The sequence below is a fragment of the Chiloscyllium plagiosum genome, unplaced genomic scaffold (genome assembly GCF_037043375.1).
Source record: "Chiloscyllium plagiosum isolate Xiang-an unplaced genomic scaffold, Cpla_swu_hap1 HiC_scaffold_12, whole genome shotgun sequence".
Lineage (NCBI taxonomy): Eukaryota > Metazoa > Chordata > Chondrichthyes > Orectolobiformes > Hemiscylliidae > Chiloscyllium > Chiloscyllium plagiosum.
In genome coordinates this window covers 60,110,866-60,128,951 of record NW_028270150.1, presented here as the reverse complement: position 1 = coordinate 60,128,951, position 18,086 = coordinate 60,110,866, and the positions used below count along the sequence as shown (strand labels likewise).

Sequence of the window (18,086 nt, the reverse complement as noted above, 5' to 3'; positions counted from 1 at the left end):
AGTGAAGATAGACAATAGCATCTCCTCCACAATAACACTCAACACTGGAGATCACCCCCCTCCAAATAATGCATTCTCAGTCCCCTACTGTACACCCTATACACCCATGACTGTGTAGCCAAATTCCAAATGAACGGCATCTACAAGTTTGCTGACAACACCACCGTGGTAGGATGAATATCCAACAATGATGAGTCAGAATCCAGAAAGGAGATAGAGGGCTTGGTGACATGATGCAATGAGAACAAGCTCTCTCTCAATATCAGCGAAACTAAATAATTGATCATTGACTTCAGAAAGAAAGGAGGAGGACACACCTCCATCTACATCAACAGTGCAGAGGTGGAGAGGGTTGAAAGCATCAAGTTCCTCAAAGTGATAATAACCGATAACCTGTCCTAGACCATATTTTTTGTTCTGTATGGACTGTAATGGGGAAAATGTCTACATTAAAAGCCAAGGACAGTTGAAGGATTGCTGCACTTTAAAAAAGCAAGTTAGCTGCCCTCATTGTAAGTATTGTTTACACAGCTCTTAGTTCAAAGTCTGGTTACAGTCAAACTGGAGCCATGGGACATGTATGAATGAAGCAATGGCCAGCAACAAATAGCTAAAGAAAGCCAATTTATTTTTCCCTTATAAGATGCTATAAGGTGTATTCCAATAAGTTAGAGATTTTATAAGTGTGACTCAGTTATCCTGTGCCCATTACAAGCAAGTGAAAGTATCTGGAGAAGGAAGATCAAGAGCAGCAGCGTGACAAGCAAACTTTGTGGATCAGGATCATAGAACTGACCTCCCAGTTTTTCCCTCCACTATAACACCTATACCTTTTTCGCCTGTCTTTCTGCGTACGTGCATCGGGGCATTTATAATGAGATTAGAGTTTTATGTTGATGGTTCATAATTATTTATCTGTAGTATTTATTAATAAGAATCTATTTATTAAGTACAGAAACTTGGTCTGTGCTTTCTGTCAATTGGGTCTAAAAGACAGACAAATTATACTTTTAAAAATCATTAACTTCAATATTGACGGAATCGCGAGACTTAATTTCCAGCTCAGTACCCAAGTGAAGAGTATCAATATCACGTGAATACAACACGATGTGACTAAAATCAAAAGCAGAACTAAACTGGCCAAGAAAGAAACGCTCATAATCCCAGGAGCTGAGAGTCAGGGGAATCGCATACCAACTTATTTAAAACTGAGGTGCCTTGGGCAATTTGTGATTCTGAACAGTCAGTAACTTTTTTCGAAGACTCCATTATAGCCACAAAAGACAAGAATCTTCCATTACAGTTGCAAAATGCATGAATTCTCCATTGGAGCTAAATAGTGTGGGAAATCTCCATAACATTGGCAAAAGCCAGGAGTCCTCCATTAAAGCCACAAAGAGCAGAATACCACCCCAGAACAAGAAGGTGAAGCTTCATTGCACCTGTGAAAAACAGGAAATCTGCATTACAGCCAGAGAACAATAGAAAAACCTCAGATGCACCAGCAAAATGCAAGCATTTCCATTACAGTGGAATCAAAATCTTTTGAGAAGAATAAATTCACTAATCTCATTTGCCAAGAAGATTTAATTTCTAGGATGGACCAAATAGAACACAAAATTATCCATCATGTTCTTGAAATAGAATAGTTCCTAAACCTGATCTTAAAATAGAAGATAAACCTGTGAATATGCTTCTGTATACAAATGGATGTATAGCAAATAATTTTATAGCTCACCAAGGAGTAAATAAAATATCAAAAATTCAAAGAGGTATTGAAAATATTTGACACTTATTTCAATCTCAGAACTAAAACCTCTTGAAAGGGCGAGATACAACAACACAGTGCAGCATCCACTGAAGATCTCTTACTGGTGGTGAGATGTGAAAATGCTGACATAGTCAATTTTTTAAAAAACTATAATTGGTGTCGACATTACTGATGCGACTTTATTAGGTTTATTACATTCCAAAGGAGACAATTTACTTGATGGATGAAACGCAAAAGCAACACAGGTCAATCCTAAGGGAAGAATGCTAAACTTTGCACAGGATATCTTCAAAATCCATTCAGTTCTTAAGGTACAGAAATACGTAAGATATATAGTGTACATCAGTACCACAGGCACAACTAACATCTGTCATCATAAATCAATGCCATGGAACAAAGAAATTCTACAGTCATAATCAGTGCTCATCTATGTCCACTTAAGGGCTCACACCCACCTCATCCTCTTAAGCTGCTAATCCTTTCTGCACACTTCATTTTCTACTCACTGGGGATATCTCGCCACCCATATGATCACAAACCACTCTTGCATCCATTCCCTCAATCTCGAGCTTTCTCAACCCAATAAGCAACCTTAATTCTCGCTCTTTTTGAGTACCAATGCTAGCATGTTGCTCTGTGTAGACTCTTAGCCATTCTCCCAACTAATTTCCCCTCTTCTCATGTAGGCACCAACAACACTTGGTGCCATCATTGAGCTAGAGGCTACAGCCTGAGTCCCTCTGTACCAGCAGTAATGCTAAGGAGTTCTCACTCGAAGTGAATGGTAAGTGAATCCATTGGCAAGGTGCCAGCAGCTTGCCATCTTGATAGGTATTGTTTCCAGATTAGATTCTGGGCACATTTTGATGAGCATGTCACTGTATCCATAGCTGGTGAAGGAAGGGACTTCCAAAGTCTCTGTCACTCTGAGAACTGCAGAAGTCCAGACACCAGTTGAACCTTATGCGGAAGATGTGCCTCTGTACTCCGTCAGCCTGCAGAGAGAGCCGGGGGCATCAGGCAAGTGTGCCAGGGCTTTCAGGAGTCTTGAATAAAAGAGAGGGCATCTTGCCACATCCTTACACTGAGGTGGCTTTGGCATGCCTTGTCTGAGTCCATAAATAAAGGGTGGCAGTTGACTTGGAGACCCTGATCAAGTAAAATGCTCAGAGATGTGCTTAGATCTGCAATGAATTGCATTCACCATGGTGCTCAGTATCAATTACAGGTGGAAAAGGGTGAGCAAGGAGCCTCAATCTCCTTTCAAGGAGTCAGGGAGATGCCAGCAGACATGCATTGAAGGAATGACATACAATTATCTCCACAGCTGCTTCTCGGGGCACTACAGAGGTACCCTTGCCCTTCACTTTTCCCCTGCCTGTGACTGATGTGCCTCCAGCAGTTCAAGCTGAGGAAGGTGAGTCAGGGCACCATCTGGACAGGAGACCCTCAGCTGGCCAGTGCCCCCTAAGCCCAAAAGTACCAGGGCATAACAACCCTAGTATTCAAAGTCAACAAGATATATCCGTAATATAGGGGAGAAAGTGAGGGCTGCAGATGCTGGAGATCAGAGCTGAAAATGTGTTGCTGGAAAAGCGCAGCAGGTCAGGCAGCATCCAAGGAGCAGGAGAATCGACGTTTCGGGCATAAGCCTTCTTCAGGAAACCTCTTCATTTTCATATCCGTAATATACCCCTTCCACCCAATGACTGAAGTTGGGCCCACACTTTGACACACTGCAAGGGGTGATTGGAGGGAGAAAACATTTAGAAATCACTTTGGTAGCACAGGTTTTCAATCACTGTGTAAATGCAGCACTTTTGTAAATACATATTCCATTGTACATTCTTATTGTCATGATAGGACTAGTTTAAGTGAAATAATGATGTGCTGTGTTGCAATCCCCAAACATTTGTTTTTCTCTAATAAACAACAAAGTGGGTGGCTGCAGATTGCCTTGACTGTTAGTGAACCCCAACAATTGTAATTTAGGGTTTGCAACCCAGGCACTATGGAATAGTTTCAACAACACTGAGGCTAAAGGTAAGATGGAAGGGTGGAACCAGGACCTTGGATGACCCAGTCACATGTACCTTACAGGAAAGATGATGGAATCCACGATGTCTCCACATATTTCAGAAGGGAAATGTTTGCCCTATATCTGGAGTTTTCAAAGAAACATTATAACACTTAAGGCTGTACGATGGCCAATGGGCAACTTGCATGTTTTGTTCCTCTCATTGTGCACCTTTTTCTACGTACTCAATGTCAGCTCATTACACTTTAAGGGTTGTCAAAGAGATACTCAGATGTAGAAAGCATGCAATGATGGCTCATAGCTCTCTAAAGGCTTTGAAATGATCGTGATGGAGGAACTCAGAAGGAGAATACTCAGGATGAATGCCAAACCAGGAGCCCTCATGAAGGAATGTAATCTGTAATGTGACGCAATTGTCTTTGGTACAAGAATCATTTCAAAATCAGCAACAAAGAGCATGAAGTAATGGAATTTACTCGTTAAATCACAGCTGCTTTATTACTAACATTTTCTTGGGCAGGCTTTTGCAGACACTTGGTTTGTCACAGAGTTGAGGATATCAGGTCCACAAATGAAAGAAGAATGGAGCATTTACTGAATAGAGTAGCAAACAAGAAGAGCAAGTTAATCTGGTCAGTGGATATAATTCACCAAACGGAGGGCCATCTACAAACTGCTGAAATAAAATTAAATCCAGCATTTAGAAAGTCTTCACCAGCTCAGCCATCCTTGAAGCACAGGGCTATGAGGTTCTGGCTGGCCTCTAGGGTTCTCCAGACCACTCATAGAATCCCTACAGTGTGGTAGCAGGCCCTTTAGCCCAACAACTCCACACTGACCTACATTTAACCACTGACTAATGCACCCAACCTACATATCCCTGAATACTATGGACAATTTAACATGGCCAGTTCATCTGACCTGCACATCTTTGGACTGTGGGAGGAAACCAATGCATACACAGAGAATGTACAAACCTCACACAGAAAATTGCCTGAGCCTGGAATCAAACCTGGGACCCTGGCATTGTGAGACAGAAATGCTAACTACTTTACCACCACACAGCCCTTGTTTGTCCTGTCCTCCACTCCTCAATGCAACTCCTGGAACATCTTAGGATCTTTACTCTCCTCAGAGGATTCATCTCACCCTTATATCTCATCCAACATGTCATTCCTTTGCCAAGTCCGATTGTGGAGGGTGCAGCACACCGTTATGATGTGGGATGCCCTGCCTGGATTGTACCACCACCTGACCAGTCCAGGCATCAATGCCTCCCCTTCAAGAAGCATATGATCAGCTCTACCAAGATGTGACCAGTGTGCAGTGTTGCTAAGGATTTAAAGATTTCTTAGAGGATTTATGAAGCAGGTTTAAGGAGATTGGACAGTGACCATCCTTGTGTGAGTTGAGGACCTTGAGAAGAAGCCGGTACCTGTGATTGTCCCAGTGTGTACAAGGTATAACAGCTGCCTGGATATCTGGCACAGAGCTACAAAATCTGTTGTGCTGATTGGTGCTCTGAAAGCTATATAGGTGCAATCAATTCACTCTACAGCTTCAGGAAGCCAGTGATGGATGAGCATTCTGTTGTCAAGCCTTTTAGAACCTCTTAGACACTTTGACCAATAGGTTATAAATGAATTAACCCAGTAATTCCCCACAATATCAGAGCAGCCGAATCACCACAGATACAAGTTGGTACCAATGTAAACTGTCACAATTTCATTAAGGAACAAGTAATAATCAGACTTTAATACTGACAATACGATTCCTAACAAAAACAGAAGTTGTAGAAAAACTCAGCAGGACTCGCAGCAGCTATGGAGAGAAAGCAAGGTTAATATTTCAGTAAAACATTAATTCTGCTTTCTGTCCACATGCGGCAGAACTTACTATGTTTTTCCAGCATCGTCTGGTTTTGTTTCTGATTTTCAGCATCTGCAGTTCTTTTCATTTTTTTAAATAATATCACTAATCTTACATGACCCCCTCATTACCATACTTCCCAGAGTCTCTTGTAACTTTAGGCATAAGACATAAAAGTGGCAGTAAGGCCATTCGGCCCATCTAGTCAACTCGGCCATTCAATCATTGCTGATGGGCATTTCAATGCCACTAACCTTCATTCTCCCCGTATTCCTTAATTCCTTGCAAGATTCAGAATTTATCAATCTCTGCCTTGAAGACATTTAACATCCCGGCCTCCACTGCGCTCCATGGCAATGGATTCCACAGGCCAACCTCTTGCTGGCTGAAGAACTGTCTCTTCATTTCCGTTCACAATTGACGCCCTGTAATTTTTCTAAGGCTGTGCCCACGAGTTCTAGTATCCCCGCCTGATGGAAACAATTTCCCAGTGTCCACCCTTTCTAAGCCATGCATTATCTTGTAAGTTGCTATTAGATCTCCCCTCAACCTTCTAGACTCTAATGAATACAATCCCAGGATCCTCAGCTGTTCAACGTATATTAGACCTACCATTCTAGGGATCATCGGTGTGAATCTCCACTGGACATGCTCCAGTGCTAGTATGTCCTTCCTGAGGTGTGGGGCCCAAAACTGAATACAATATTCTAAATGGGGCCTAACTAGAGCTTTATAAAGTCTCAGTAGTACATCACTGCTTTTACATTCCAACCCTCTTGAGATAAATGACGACACAAAAACTTTTTATCGCATGCAATTTTAAAAATCCAGTGACATTTGCATTCCGTTATGAAAACAATACAGTGAAATGGAAATGTGATTTTGCTAAATCATACCTTTTTTAAAAAAAAGTCAATTCATGAAAATCAGTAAGAATAGTATCGTGTTCACATTTTCCAGTGCAATTTTATGTCTTATAGATTTGAGGGTCATATTAACTGATCTTTTACCAAGTGTGGTCAAAGGTTGTTTGCAATATTAACATTTCTCATTAACAAACACTTCACATGATCTGAACTGCCTTGAATTAAATAGCCATTTGATAGAACAGAGCTTGAAAATTTTGTCGAAGCTTTCCATCCTGTAAACATCAGAATAATTTGCAATAATACCAATTTCAAGGAAAATTTCTTATATGAGGAAGGAGTTGTTGGCAAGAGGTAGAGACATTGCCATGGAGATCGCACCAGTTCGGTGATAGCTGACAGTTAGACTGGTGATGCTGACTCTGATTAGTCAAGACAAAGCCTTGAGAAATATGCCAGAGAATAGCTCCTATCTATTTTGTTGAATTAAGTTGTCCCCGTGTCAGCGTGGGTTTACTCCGGGTGCTCTGGTTTCCTCTCACAAAAACGTGCAAGTTAGGTGAATTTGCCATGCTAAATTGCCCATAGTGTTCAGGGATGTATAGGGTAGGTGCATTAGTCAGGGGTAAGTATCGGGTAGGAGAATGGGTTTGGGTGGGTTACTCTTCGGAGGATCGGTGTGGACTTGGGCCAAAGGGCCTGTTTCCACACTGTAGGGATTCTAATTTTAATTCTAATTACATTTGCTTTCTTAACCACAGACTCAACCTGCAAGTCAACCTTTAGAGAATCCTGGACTAGCACTCCCAGATCCCTTTGTACTTTGGCTTTATGCATTTTCTCACCGTTTATAAATTAGTCCATGCGGTGTTCTTTTTTCCAAAGTGCAAGATTTTGCATTTGCTCACATTGAATTTCATCAGTCGTTTCTTAGACCATTCTCTTAAACTGTCGAAATCTTTCTGTAGCCTCCCCACCTCCTCAGTACTACCTGCTGTCACCTAACTTCATATCATCAGCGAATTTTGCCAGAATGCCCCCAGTCTCTTCATCCAGATCATTTATATATAGAGTGAACAACTGTGGCCCCAACACTGAACCCTGCAGGACACCACTTGTCACCAGCTGCCATTCCAGAAAAAATCCCTTTTTCCACAACTCTCTGTCTTCTGTCAGACAGCCTCTCCTTAATCCATGTCAATAGCTCACCTCAAACACCATGGACCCTCACCTTACTTAGCAGCCTCCCGTGACGCACCTTACAAAAGGCCTTTAGATAACATCCACTGGGTTTCCCTGGTCTACCCTACTTGTTACCTCTTCAAAGAATTCTAACAGGATTGCAAAGTCAGGTTCGCAAAGTCTCCCTCTGGATGGTCAGTCGGTCTTACCTTTTTGGATGGTTTTCTCGAACTTTCTATTTTTCTGGCCAATCAGGGAGACTTGGTTAGCAGGTTAAAACATTATCAATCATTTCAATGGCTTGTTAATTTTTGTTTCCTTGTGTTGCAGGGCCTGAATGCCTTTCTTCTGATTTTAATGAAAAAAAATATACATTCCTTCTTTGTCTGGTTGAACTGTTGACAAGATCTTTCATTAAAAACAGGTAAGGTGGTAAAAGAGGGGGAGGCATGGCCTTGTTAGTCAAAGATAGTATAACGGTGGCTGAGAGAATTTTTGATGATAACTCGTCTACTGAGGTAGTGTGAGCTGAGGTTAAAAACAGGAGAGGAGAGGTCACACTGCTTGGAGTTTTTTATAGGCCTCCGCGGAGTTCCAGGGAGGTGGAAGAGAGGATTAGCAAAATTATTCTGAGTAGGAGTGAAAGGAACAGGGTGGTCATTATGGGGACTTTAACTTCTCCAACATTGACTAGAAATGTTATAGCTCTAGTATGTTGGATGGACCAGTTTTTGTTCAATGTGTACAGGAGAGTTTCCTGACAGTATGTCGAAGGGCCGAGAAGAGGGGAGGACACTCTGGATCTGGTGCTTGATAATGAACCAGGCCAGGTTTGATTTAGTTGTTGGTGAGCACTTTGGAGAGAGTGACCATAATTCAGTTATGTTTAGTTTAGCGCTGGAAGGGGATAGGTACGTGCCTCAGGTCTTTAGTTATCGATGGGGCAAAGGCAATTATAATGCGATTAGGCAAGAATTAGAATGCATAGAATGGGGTAGTAAAATGCAGGGGATGCAGACAATCGAAATGTGGAGCTGGTTTAAGGAACAGATGTTGCATGCCCTTGATAGGTATGTCCCTGTCAGGCAGGGAGGAAGTGATAAGGTAAGGGAACCATGGTTTACTACAGAAATTGCATCTCTTGTTAAGAAGAAGGAGGCTTATGTGTTGATGAGGCAAGATGGTACAGATAATAGACAATAGACAATAGGTGCAGGAGTAGGCCATTCTGCCCTTCAAGCCTGCACCACCATTCAATATGATCATGGCTGATCATCCTTAATCTTTATCCTGTTCCTGCCTTATCTCCATAACCCTTGATTCCTCGAGAGATCTTTCTTAAATGAATCCAGAGATTGGGCCTCCACTGCCCTCTGGGGCAGAGCATTCCACACAGCCACCACTCTCTGGGTGAAGAAGTTTCTCCTCATCTCTGTCCTAAATGGTCTACCCCGTATTTTTAAGCTGTGTCCTCTGGTTCGGCACTCACCCATCAGCAGAAACATGTTTCCTGCCTCCAGAGTGTCCAATCCTTTAATAATCTTATATGTCTCAATCAGATCCCCCCTCAGTCTTCTAAACTCAAGGGTATACAAATCCAGTCACTCCAGTCTTTCAGCGTAAGGTAGTCCCGCCATTCCAGGAATTGAACTCATGAACCTATGCTGCACTCCCTCAATAGTCAAAATGTCTTTCCTCAAATTTGGAGACCAAAACTGCACACAATACTCCAGGTGTGGTCTCTCCAGGGCCCTGTACAGCTACAGAAGAACCTCTTTGCTTCTATACTCAATCCCTCTTGTTATGAAGGCCAGCATGCTATTAGCCTTCTTCACTACCTGCTGTACCTGCATGCTTACCTTCATTGACTGGTGTACAAGAATACCCAGATCTCTTTGTACTGGCCCTTTACCTAAATTGATTCCATTTAGGTAGTAATCTGCCTTCCTGTTCTTGCCACCAAAATGGATAAACGTACATTTTTCCACATTAAACTGCATCTGCCATGCATCTGACCACTCACCTAACCTGTCCAGGTCACCCTGTAATCTCCTAACATCCTCCTCACATTTCATCCTGCCACCCAGCTTAGTATCATCAGCAAATTTGCTAATGTTATTACTAATACCATCTTCTCTATCATTAACATATATTGTAAAAAGCTGTGGTCCCAGCACTGATCCCTGCGGTACCCCACTGGTCACTGCCTGCCATTCCGAAGTGGAGCCATTTATCACTACTCTTTGTTTCCTGTCAGCCAACCAACTTTCATCCCAGTTAGTACTTTGCCCCCAATACCATGCACCCTAATTTTGCTCACTAACCTCCGATGTGGGACTTTATCAAAAGCTTTCTGAAAGTCCAGGTACACTACATCTACTCGATCTCCCTCGACCATCTTCAGAGTTACATCCTCAAAAAATTCCAGAAGATTAATCAAGCATGATTTCCCCTTCATAAATCCATGCTAACTCTGACCTATCCTGTTACTACTATCCAGATGTGTCGTAATTTCATCCTTTATAATAGACTCCAGCATCTTTCCCACCACTGAGGTCAGACTAACTGGTCTATAATTTCCTGCTTTCTCTCTCCCACCTTTCTTAAAAAGTGGTACAACATTAGCCACCCTCCAATCTGCAGGAACTGATCCCGAATCTATCGAACTCTGGAAAATAATCACCAACGCATCCACGATTTCCCGAGCCACCTCCTTCAGTACCCTGGGATGTAGACCATCAGGCCCCAGAGACTTATCAACCTTCAGACCTAACAGTCTCTCCAACACCAATTCCTGGCAAATATAAATTACCTTAGGTTCAGGTCCTTCAGCCACTGTTACCTCAGGGAGATTGCTTGTGTCTTCCCCAGTGAACACAGATCTGAAGTACCAATTCAATTCTTCTGCCATTTCTTTGTTCCCCGTAATATATTCCCCTGCTTCTGTCTTCAATGGCCCAATTTTGGTCTTAACCATTTTTTTGTCTTTCACATACCTAAAAAAGCTTTTACTATCCTCCTTTATATTTTTGGCCAGTTTACCTTCGTACCTTATTTTTTCTCTGCGTATTTCCTTCTTAGTAATCCTCTGTTGTTCTTTAAAACCTTCCCAGTCCTCCGTTTTCCCACTTATCTTTGCTATGCTATACTTTTTCTCTTTTAACTTTATATGTTTCTTAACTTCCCTCATCAGCCACAGCCACCCATGCCTCCTCCTAGGATCTTTCTTCCTTTTTGGAATGAACTGATCCTGCAAGTTCTGCATTATACCCAGAAATATCTGCCATTGTTCCTCCACTGTCATCCCTGCTAAGGTATTGCACCATTGAACTTTGGCCGGCGCCTCCCTCATAGCTCCATAGTTCCCTTTATTCAACAGAAATATTGTCACTTCCGATTGTACCATCTCCCCCTCAAATTGCAGATTGAAGCTTATTGTATTATGGTCACTACTTCCCAATGGCTCCTTCACTTCGAGGTCCCTGATCAATTCTGGCTCATTGCACAAAACCAGATCCAGAATTGCCTTCTCCCTGGTAGGCTCCAGCACCAGCTGTTCTAAGAATCCATCTTGGAGGCACTCCACAAAGTCTCTTTCTTGAGGTCCAATACTATCCTGATTTTCCCAGTCTACCTGCATGTTGAAATCCCCCATAACAACTGTAGTAACATCTTTGCAACAGGCCAATTTCAGCTCCTGATTCAACTTACATCCGACGTCCAGACTACTGTTTGGGGGCCTGTAGATAACTCCCAAGAGGGTCTTTTTACCCTTAGAATTTCTCAGCTCTATCCATACTGACTCTACATCCCCTGATTCTAGGTCCCCCACACAAGGGACTGAATATCATTCCTTACCAACAGGGCCACCCCACCCCCTCTGCCCTTCAGTCTGTCCTTACGATAGCACGTATAGCCATGAATAGTCATTTCCCTGGCCCTGTCCACTTGAAGCCACGTCTCAGTTATCCCCACAATATCGTATCTGTCAATTTCCAAAAGAGCCTCAAGCTCATCCATCTTATTTCTAATGCTTCGTGTATTCATGTATATTATTTTTAATTTGTTACTGCCCTCACCCTTCCCATCAACTCCTATTTCACTCAGCCTTACAGCATGATCCCTTTTTGAGTTTTCTGCCTCATTGAAACAGTTGTCTTTCTTGACTTCCCTTGTTCTAACTTTCCCTTCAATTTCCTTCTTAAACATCCAGTTTGTCCCCCCCCCCCCCCTCCCAGCTACTTAGTTTAATCATAGCTGTGTTGCATTAGCAAACCTGCCTGCCAGAATGCTGGTCCCCAACCTATTAAGGTGCAAACCGTCTCTCTTGTATAATTTATACTTACCACAAAACATACTCCAATGATCCAAGAATTTAAATACTTGCTTCCTGCACCAGTTCCCCAGCCACAAGTTCAAGTCCATTATATCTCTGTTTTTGGCCTCACCAGCCCGAGGAACTGGAAGCAAACCGGAGATAACCACCCTGGACATCCTGCTTTTTAGCCGCCTTCCTAGTTCTCCGAAGTCCCGTTGTAGTATGTTCCTCCTCTTCTTCCCGACATCATTTGTGCCGACATGTACGACCACCTCTGGCTCTTCACCTTCGTCCTTGAGGATTTCCTGCACTCTGATGTCTTTAATCCTGGCACCAGGAAGGCAACACATCATCGTTAAGTCCCGTCTGCTGCCACAAAAACCCCGGTCAGTTCCTCTCACTATGGAGTCCCCTATTACCACGGCTCTGTGCGATGTCCGACTCTTCTGCTCTGCCTCCACGCCAACGTTTGATTGACAGACCTGGCCGCCTCGCGGACTGGCAGTGTCATCTGTCTCTACTGTTTCCAAAAGATTCAACTTGTTCCTGATGGGTACTTCCCCCGGGGTCTCTTGCATCTGTCTCCTCTCCGCCTTCCTCATCGTCTGCTCTCTTCTGCTCTCTTTTGGTATGGTCGGTGTAATAACCTCGCTGAAGGTCTTGTCCAGAAAGATCTCGTTCTCTCTGATGGGGTGATGGAGAGTTACAGATCAGTGAGGAAAGATTTAAAGAGAGAGTTAAGAAGAGCAAAGAGAGGACACGAGCAGTCTGTAGCAAATAGAATAAAGGAGAACTCTAAAGCTTTCTATTGGTATGTGAGGAATAAAAGGATGATTAGGGTAGGAATAGGGCCAGGTAAAAACAATGACTGCAGATGCTGGAAACCTTCTTCTGGATCAGTGGTGCTGGAAGAGCACAGCAATTCAGGCAGCATCCGAGGACAGGCAAAATCGACGTTTCGGGCAAAAGCCCTTCTTCAGGAATAAAGGCAGAGAGCCTGAAGCGTGGAGAGATAAGCTAGAGGAGGGTGGGGGTGGGGAGAGAGTGGCATAGAGTACAATGGGTCAGTGGGGAAGGAGATGAAGGTGATAGGTCAGGGAGGAGAGGGTGGAGTGGATAGGTGGAAAAGGAGCTGGGCAGGTCGGACAAGTCCGGACAGGTCAGGGGATCGAGTTGCTGGAGGTTAGAAGCTAGGATGAGGTGGGGGAAGGGGAAATGAGGAAACTGTTGAAATCCACATTGATGCCCTGGGGTTGAAGTGTTCCGAGGCGGAAGATGAGGCGTTCTTCCTCCAGGCATCTGGTGGTGAGGGAGCGGCGGTGGAGGAGGCCCAGCACCTCCATATCCTCGGCAGAGTGGGAGGGGGAGTTGAAATGTTGAGCCACTGGGCGATTTGGTTGATTGGTGTGGGTGTCTCGGAGATGTTCCCTAAAGCGCTCTGCTAGGAGGCGCCCAGTCTCCCCAATGTAGAGGAGACCGCATCGGGAGCAACGGATACAATAGATGATATTAGTGGATGTGCAGGTAAAACTTTGATGGATGTGGAAAGCTCCTTTGGGGCCTTGGATAGAGGTGAGGGAGGAGGTGTGGGCGCAGGTTTTACAGTTCCTGCAGTGGCAGGGGAAAGTGCCAGGATGGGAGGGTGGGTCGTAGGGGGGGCGTGGACCTGACCAGGTAGTCACGGAGGGAACGGTCTTTGCGGAAGGCGGAGAGGGGTGGGGAGGGAAATATATCCCTGGTGGTGGGGTCTGTTTGGAGGTGGCGGAAATGTCGGCGGATGATTTGGTTTATGCGAAGGGCGGAAGGGCGGATGCGAAGGGTCGCATAAACCAAATCATCCGCCGACATTTCCGCCACCTCCAAACAGACCCCACCACCAGGGATATATTTCCCTCCCCACCCCTCTCCACCTTCCGCAAAGACCGTTCCCTCCGTGACTACCTGGTCAGGTCCACGCCCCCCTACGACCCACCCTCCCATCCTGGCACTTTCCCCTGCCACCGCAGGAACTGTAAAACCTGCGCCCACACCTCCTCCCTCACCTCTATCCAAGGCCCCAAAGGAGCTTTCCACATCCATCAAAGTTTTACCTGCACATCCACTAATATCATCTATTGTATCCGTTGCTCCCGATGCGGTCTCCTCTACATTGGGGAGACTGGGCGCCTCCTAGCAGAGTGCTTTAGGGAACATCTCCGAGACACGCGCACCAATCAACCAAATCGCCCAGTGGCTCAACATTTCAACTCCCCCTCCCACTCTGCCGAGGATATGGAGGCGCTGGGCCTCCTCCACCGCCGCTCCCTCACCACCAGACGCCTGGAGGAAGAACGCCTCATCTTCCGCCTCGGAACACTTCAACCCCAGGGCATCAATGTGGATTTCAACAGTTTCCTCATTTCCCCTTCCCCCACCTCATCCTAGCTTCTAACCTCCAGCAACTCGATCCCCTGACCTGTCCGGACTTGTCCGACCTGCCCAGCTCCTTTTCCACCTATCCACTCCACCCTCTCCTCCCTGACCTATCACCTTCATCTCCTTCCCCACTGACCTATTGTACTCTATGCCACTCTCTCCCCACCCCCACCCTCCTCTAGCTTATCTCTCCACGCTTCAGGCTCTCTGCCTTTATTCCTAATGAAGGGCTTTTGTCCGAAACGTCGATTTTGCCTGTCCTCGGATGCTGCCTGAATTGCTGTGCTCTTCCAACACCACTGATCCAGAAGTAGGAATAGGGCCAGTCAAAGACAGAAGTGGGAAGTTGAGTGTGGACCCTGTAGAGATCGGAGAGGTGCTAAATGAACATTTCTCATCGGCGTTCACTCAGAAAAAGGAGAATATTGTAGAGGAGAAGAATGAGGTACGAGATATTAGACTAGAAAGGATCAAGATTAGTTACGCACAGGTGTTATCAATTCTGGAAGGAGTGAAAGTAGACAAGTCCCCTGGGCCGGATGGGATTTATCAGAGGATTCTCTGGGAAGCTAGGGAGGAGATAGCAGAGCCTTTGGCTTTGATATTTGAGTCATCATTGTCTACAGGTTTAGTACCTGAGGACTGGAGGATTGCAAATGTTGTGCCCTTGTTCAAGAAGGGCAGCAGAGATGACCCAAGTAATTATAGACCAGTGAGCCTTACATCTGTTGTAGGAAAGGATTTGGAAAGGATTATAAGAGATAAGATTTATAATCATCTAGCAAGGAACAATTTGATTTCAGATAGTCAACATGGTTTCGTCTAGGGCAGGTCATGTCTCACAAACCTCATTGAGTTTTTTGAGAAAGTGACCAAGCATGTAGATGAGGGGAGGGCCGTTGACGTGGTATACATGGACTTCAGTAAAGCCTTTGGTAAGGTTCCACATGTTAGGCTAATGGAGAAAATGCAGAGGCATGGAATTGAGGGTGATTTAGCAATGTGGATTAGAAACTGGCTTTCTGAAAGAAGGCAGCGAGTGGTCGTTGATGGAAAATATTCAGTCTGGAATCTAGTTGCTCATGCTGTGCCACAAAGATCTGTTTTTGGACCACTGCTGTTTGTCATTTTTAAAAATGACATAGACACAGGCATAGGTGGATGGATTAGTAAATTTTCAGATGACACTAAAGTCGGTGGATTAGTGGACAGTTTGGAAGAATGTTACAGGTTGCAGTGAAACTTGGATAAACTGCAGAATTGGGCTGGGAGGTGGCAAATGGAGTTCAATGCAGTTAAATGTGAGGTAATTCACTTTGGGAAGAATAATAGGAAGGCAGAGTTCTGGGTCAATGGAAAGATTCTTGGTAATGTGGATGTGCAGAGGGATTTTGGAGTCCATGTGCATAGATCCCTGAAAGTTGCCACCCAGGTGGATAGTGCTGTTAAGAAGGCATACGGTGTGTTAGGTTTCATTGGTAGAGGAATAGAGTTCTGGAACCGCAATAACATGCTGCAACTATACAAAACACTGGTGCAGCCACACTTGAATATTGTGTATAGTCTGGTCGCCCCATTACTGGAAGGATGTGGAAGCATTGGAAAAAGTGCAGAGGAGATTTACCAGGATGTTGCCTGGTCTGGAGGGAAGGTCTTATGAGGAAAGGCTGAGAGACTTGGGTCTGTTCTTGTTGGAAAGAAGGCGGCTAAGAGGGGATTTGATAGAGACATACAAGATGATCAGAGGATTAGATAGGGTAGACAGTCAAAGACTTTTTCCTAGGATGATAATGTCATCTTGTACGAGAGGGCATAACTACAAATTGAGGGGTGATAGATTTAAGACAGATGTCAGAGTCAGGTTCTTTATCCAGAGAGTGGTAAGGGCGTGGAATGCCCTACCTGCTAATGTAGTCACCTCAGCCACATTAGGGAGATTTAAACAATCCTTAGATAAGCACATGGATAATTTTGGGATAGTGTAGGGGGACGAGCTGAGAATAGTTCACAGGTCGGCATAACGTTGAGGGCTGAAGGGCCTGTTTTGTGCTGTATTGTTCTATGTTCTATATTCCTTTAACACTGCACTAATATGAGCATCTGACTGCTGTGGTTGCCCTGTGTGTCTAGTTTCTGCATTTGCAATTAGCATATGCCAACCCAGCATGCCTTGCTGTTTGGCCGAGTTCATAATCTACGTGTATTTTAGAAGCCATCACATTCTTACAATTCTCAGTTTACTGGCTACGTCAAGGAAAAATAAGAAATACACATGTGCGCTGGTGAACATCAGTGACATTCTGAATACATTTATGTGTATCGTGCTGTGAAATGCCACAGAGGTGTCCAATTGTTCGTGAAATGATCTGTTTGTGAAACAAATTTAAAAGGCAGGTGTAAACTTTAGGACTCCTGGGAAGCGATTGCCATTCAATGTTTGTGACTGCATGTCCTCATCCAGCAGCTGGTGTGTGTTACACCATGGCTCAGGATGTCCACTCCTCTTCTGCACTGGGCCTCAGTCACTTGCAGATATCTGCACCAAAGTTTCTTGCTAGAGCTCACCAAATCCTTGCATCTTGCCATGCTGCTTCTCCCTCCTGATGCTGTGTGCTAGCTGTTTGTGACTACAGTTCTTGTTGGGCTATCAGAAGTTTCTTTTTTTCTCTCTGCTGTCTCCAGCACCTGGTTCCACAGGTTAGCATCTTGGCCAGATGAAGAATCTGATTTACAACAGTCCATTTTTCCACAGTTGAAGCAGACCTGCCAAGGAAGTAAGAATGTTGATACAAATCTTATTAAAGGACCACCTCGGTCCTGACATTCTTTGCAATTAGTTTGAGTATTATGTCCTCACAGAGGACAGTATGTAGCCTATGTAAAGAAACAGATAATATGCTGATAAAGGCTTTAGAGTGATGTATTCTGACCTCCAAGTAGGGTGGCCCAACAAAGTTTCCATTTTCCATTAGCCCTCCAACAATGGCAGCAATCATGCACTCCAGAGGACTATAGATCTTGGTCAGTTGAAAAGATAAGGTTGTGATTGAGTGTACCTAGTTTCATTTCCACTTTTCAATCTCCTGAGATTGGGTAGACTTAATCAATAGGAACAATGCTCTCTTACTGATTACTACATATTTCAGAATTAGATGCCTGATGAATATTGTCTTTCCAGACTAACTGAGTATTGACAACCATTGAATATTTAATTTGATTACCAATACTTATTCACTGCAGTCATGATCATTCCAGTTTCCCTGTGGACAGCCTCATATTCCAGCACAACACCTTTTTTTTGCCCTGAGATGTTAACAAATGTTTTTATCTCTTTCCATTTTGGAGATTCTGTTTTCCAAATTTAGACCTTCATGAACAATTGATTTCAGTTCTGTCTGTGACTCATGAATTATCCCCATATTGATTTTTTCCTTTTGCATTGTGATACCTGTGGTCCCTGTGGACATTCTCTCTCCTTGCTTCAGTTTAGCCTCTTTGCATGGCCATTACTATAGTAGCAGTGGTTCCATCTGAGGTAAAAAGAAGGGAGATGACTGCCACAATACTGAACTCAGCCAGACTTGAAGCAGAGAATTCAACTTGTCAGATACTCACTGGTTTTACTGA

The 18,086-nt window shown here is 44.0% G+C and overlaps 1 protein-coding gene across 1 annotated transcript in view; it reads left to right on the top strand.

Annotated features, from left to right (window-relative positions):
- Nucleotides 1–18,086, top strand: part of LOC148148542 (uncharacterized) — a 68,792-nt gene that overhangs the window by 24,018 nt on the left and 26,688 nt on the right. The window contains exon 2 of the mRNA XM_087992877.1: nucleotides 8,057–8,150. Coding sequence (XP_087849003.1) covers nucleotides 8,057–8,150 — 94 coding nt within the window. The remainder of the gene's footprint in view (nucleotides 1–8,056; nucleotides 8,151–18,086) is intronic.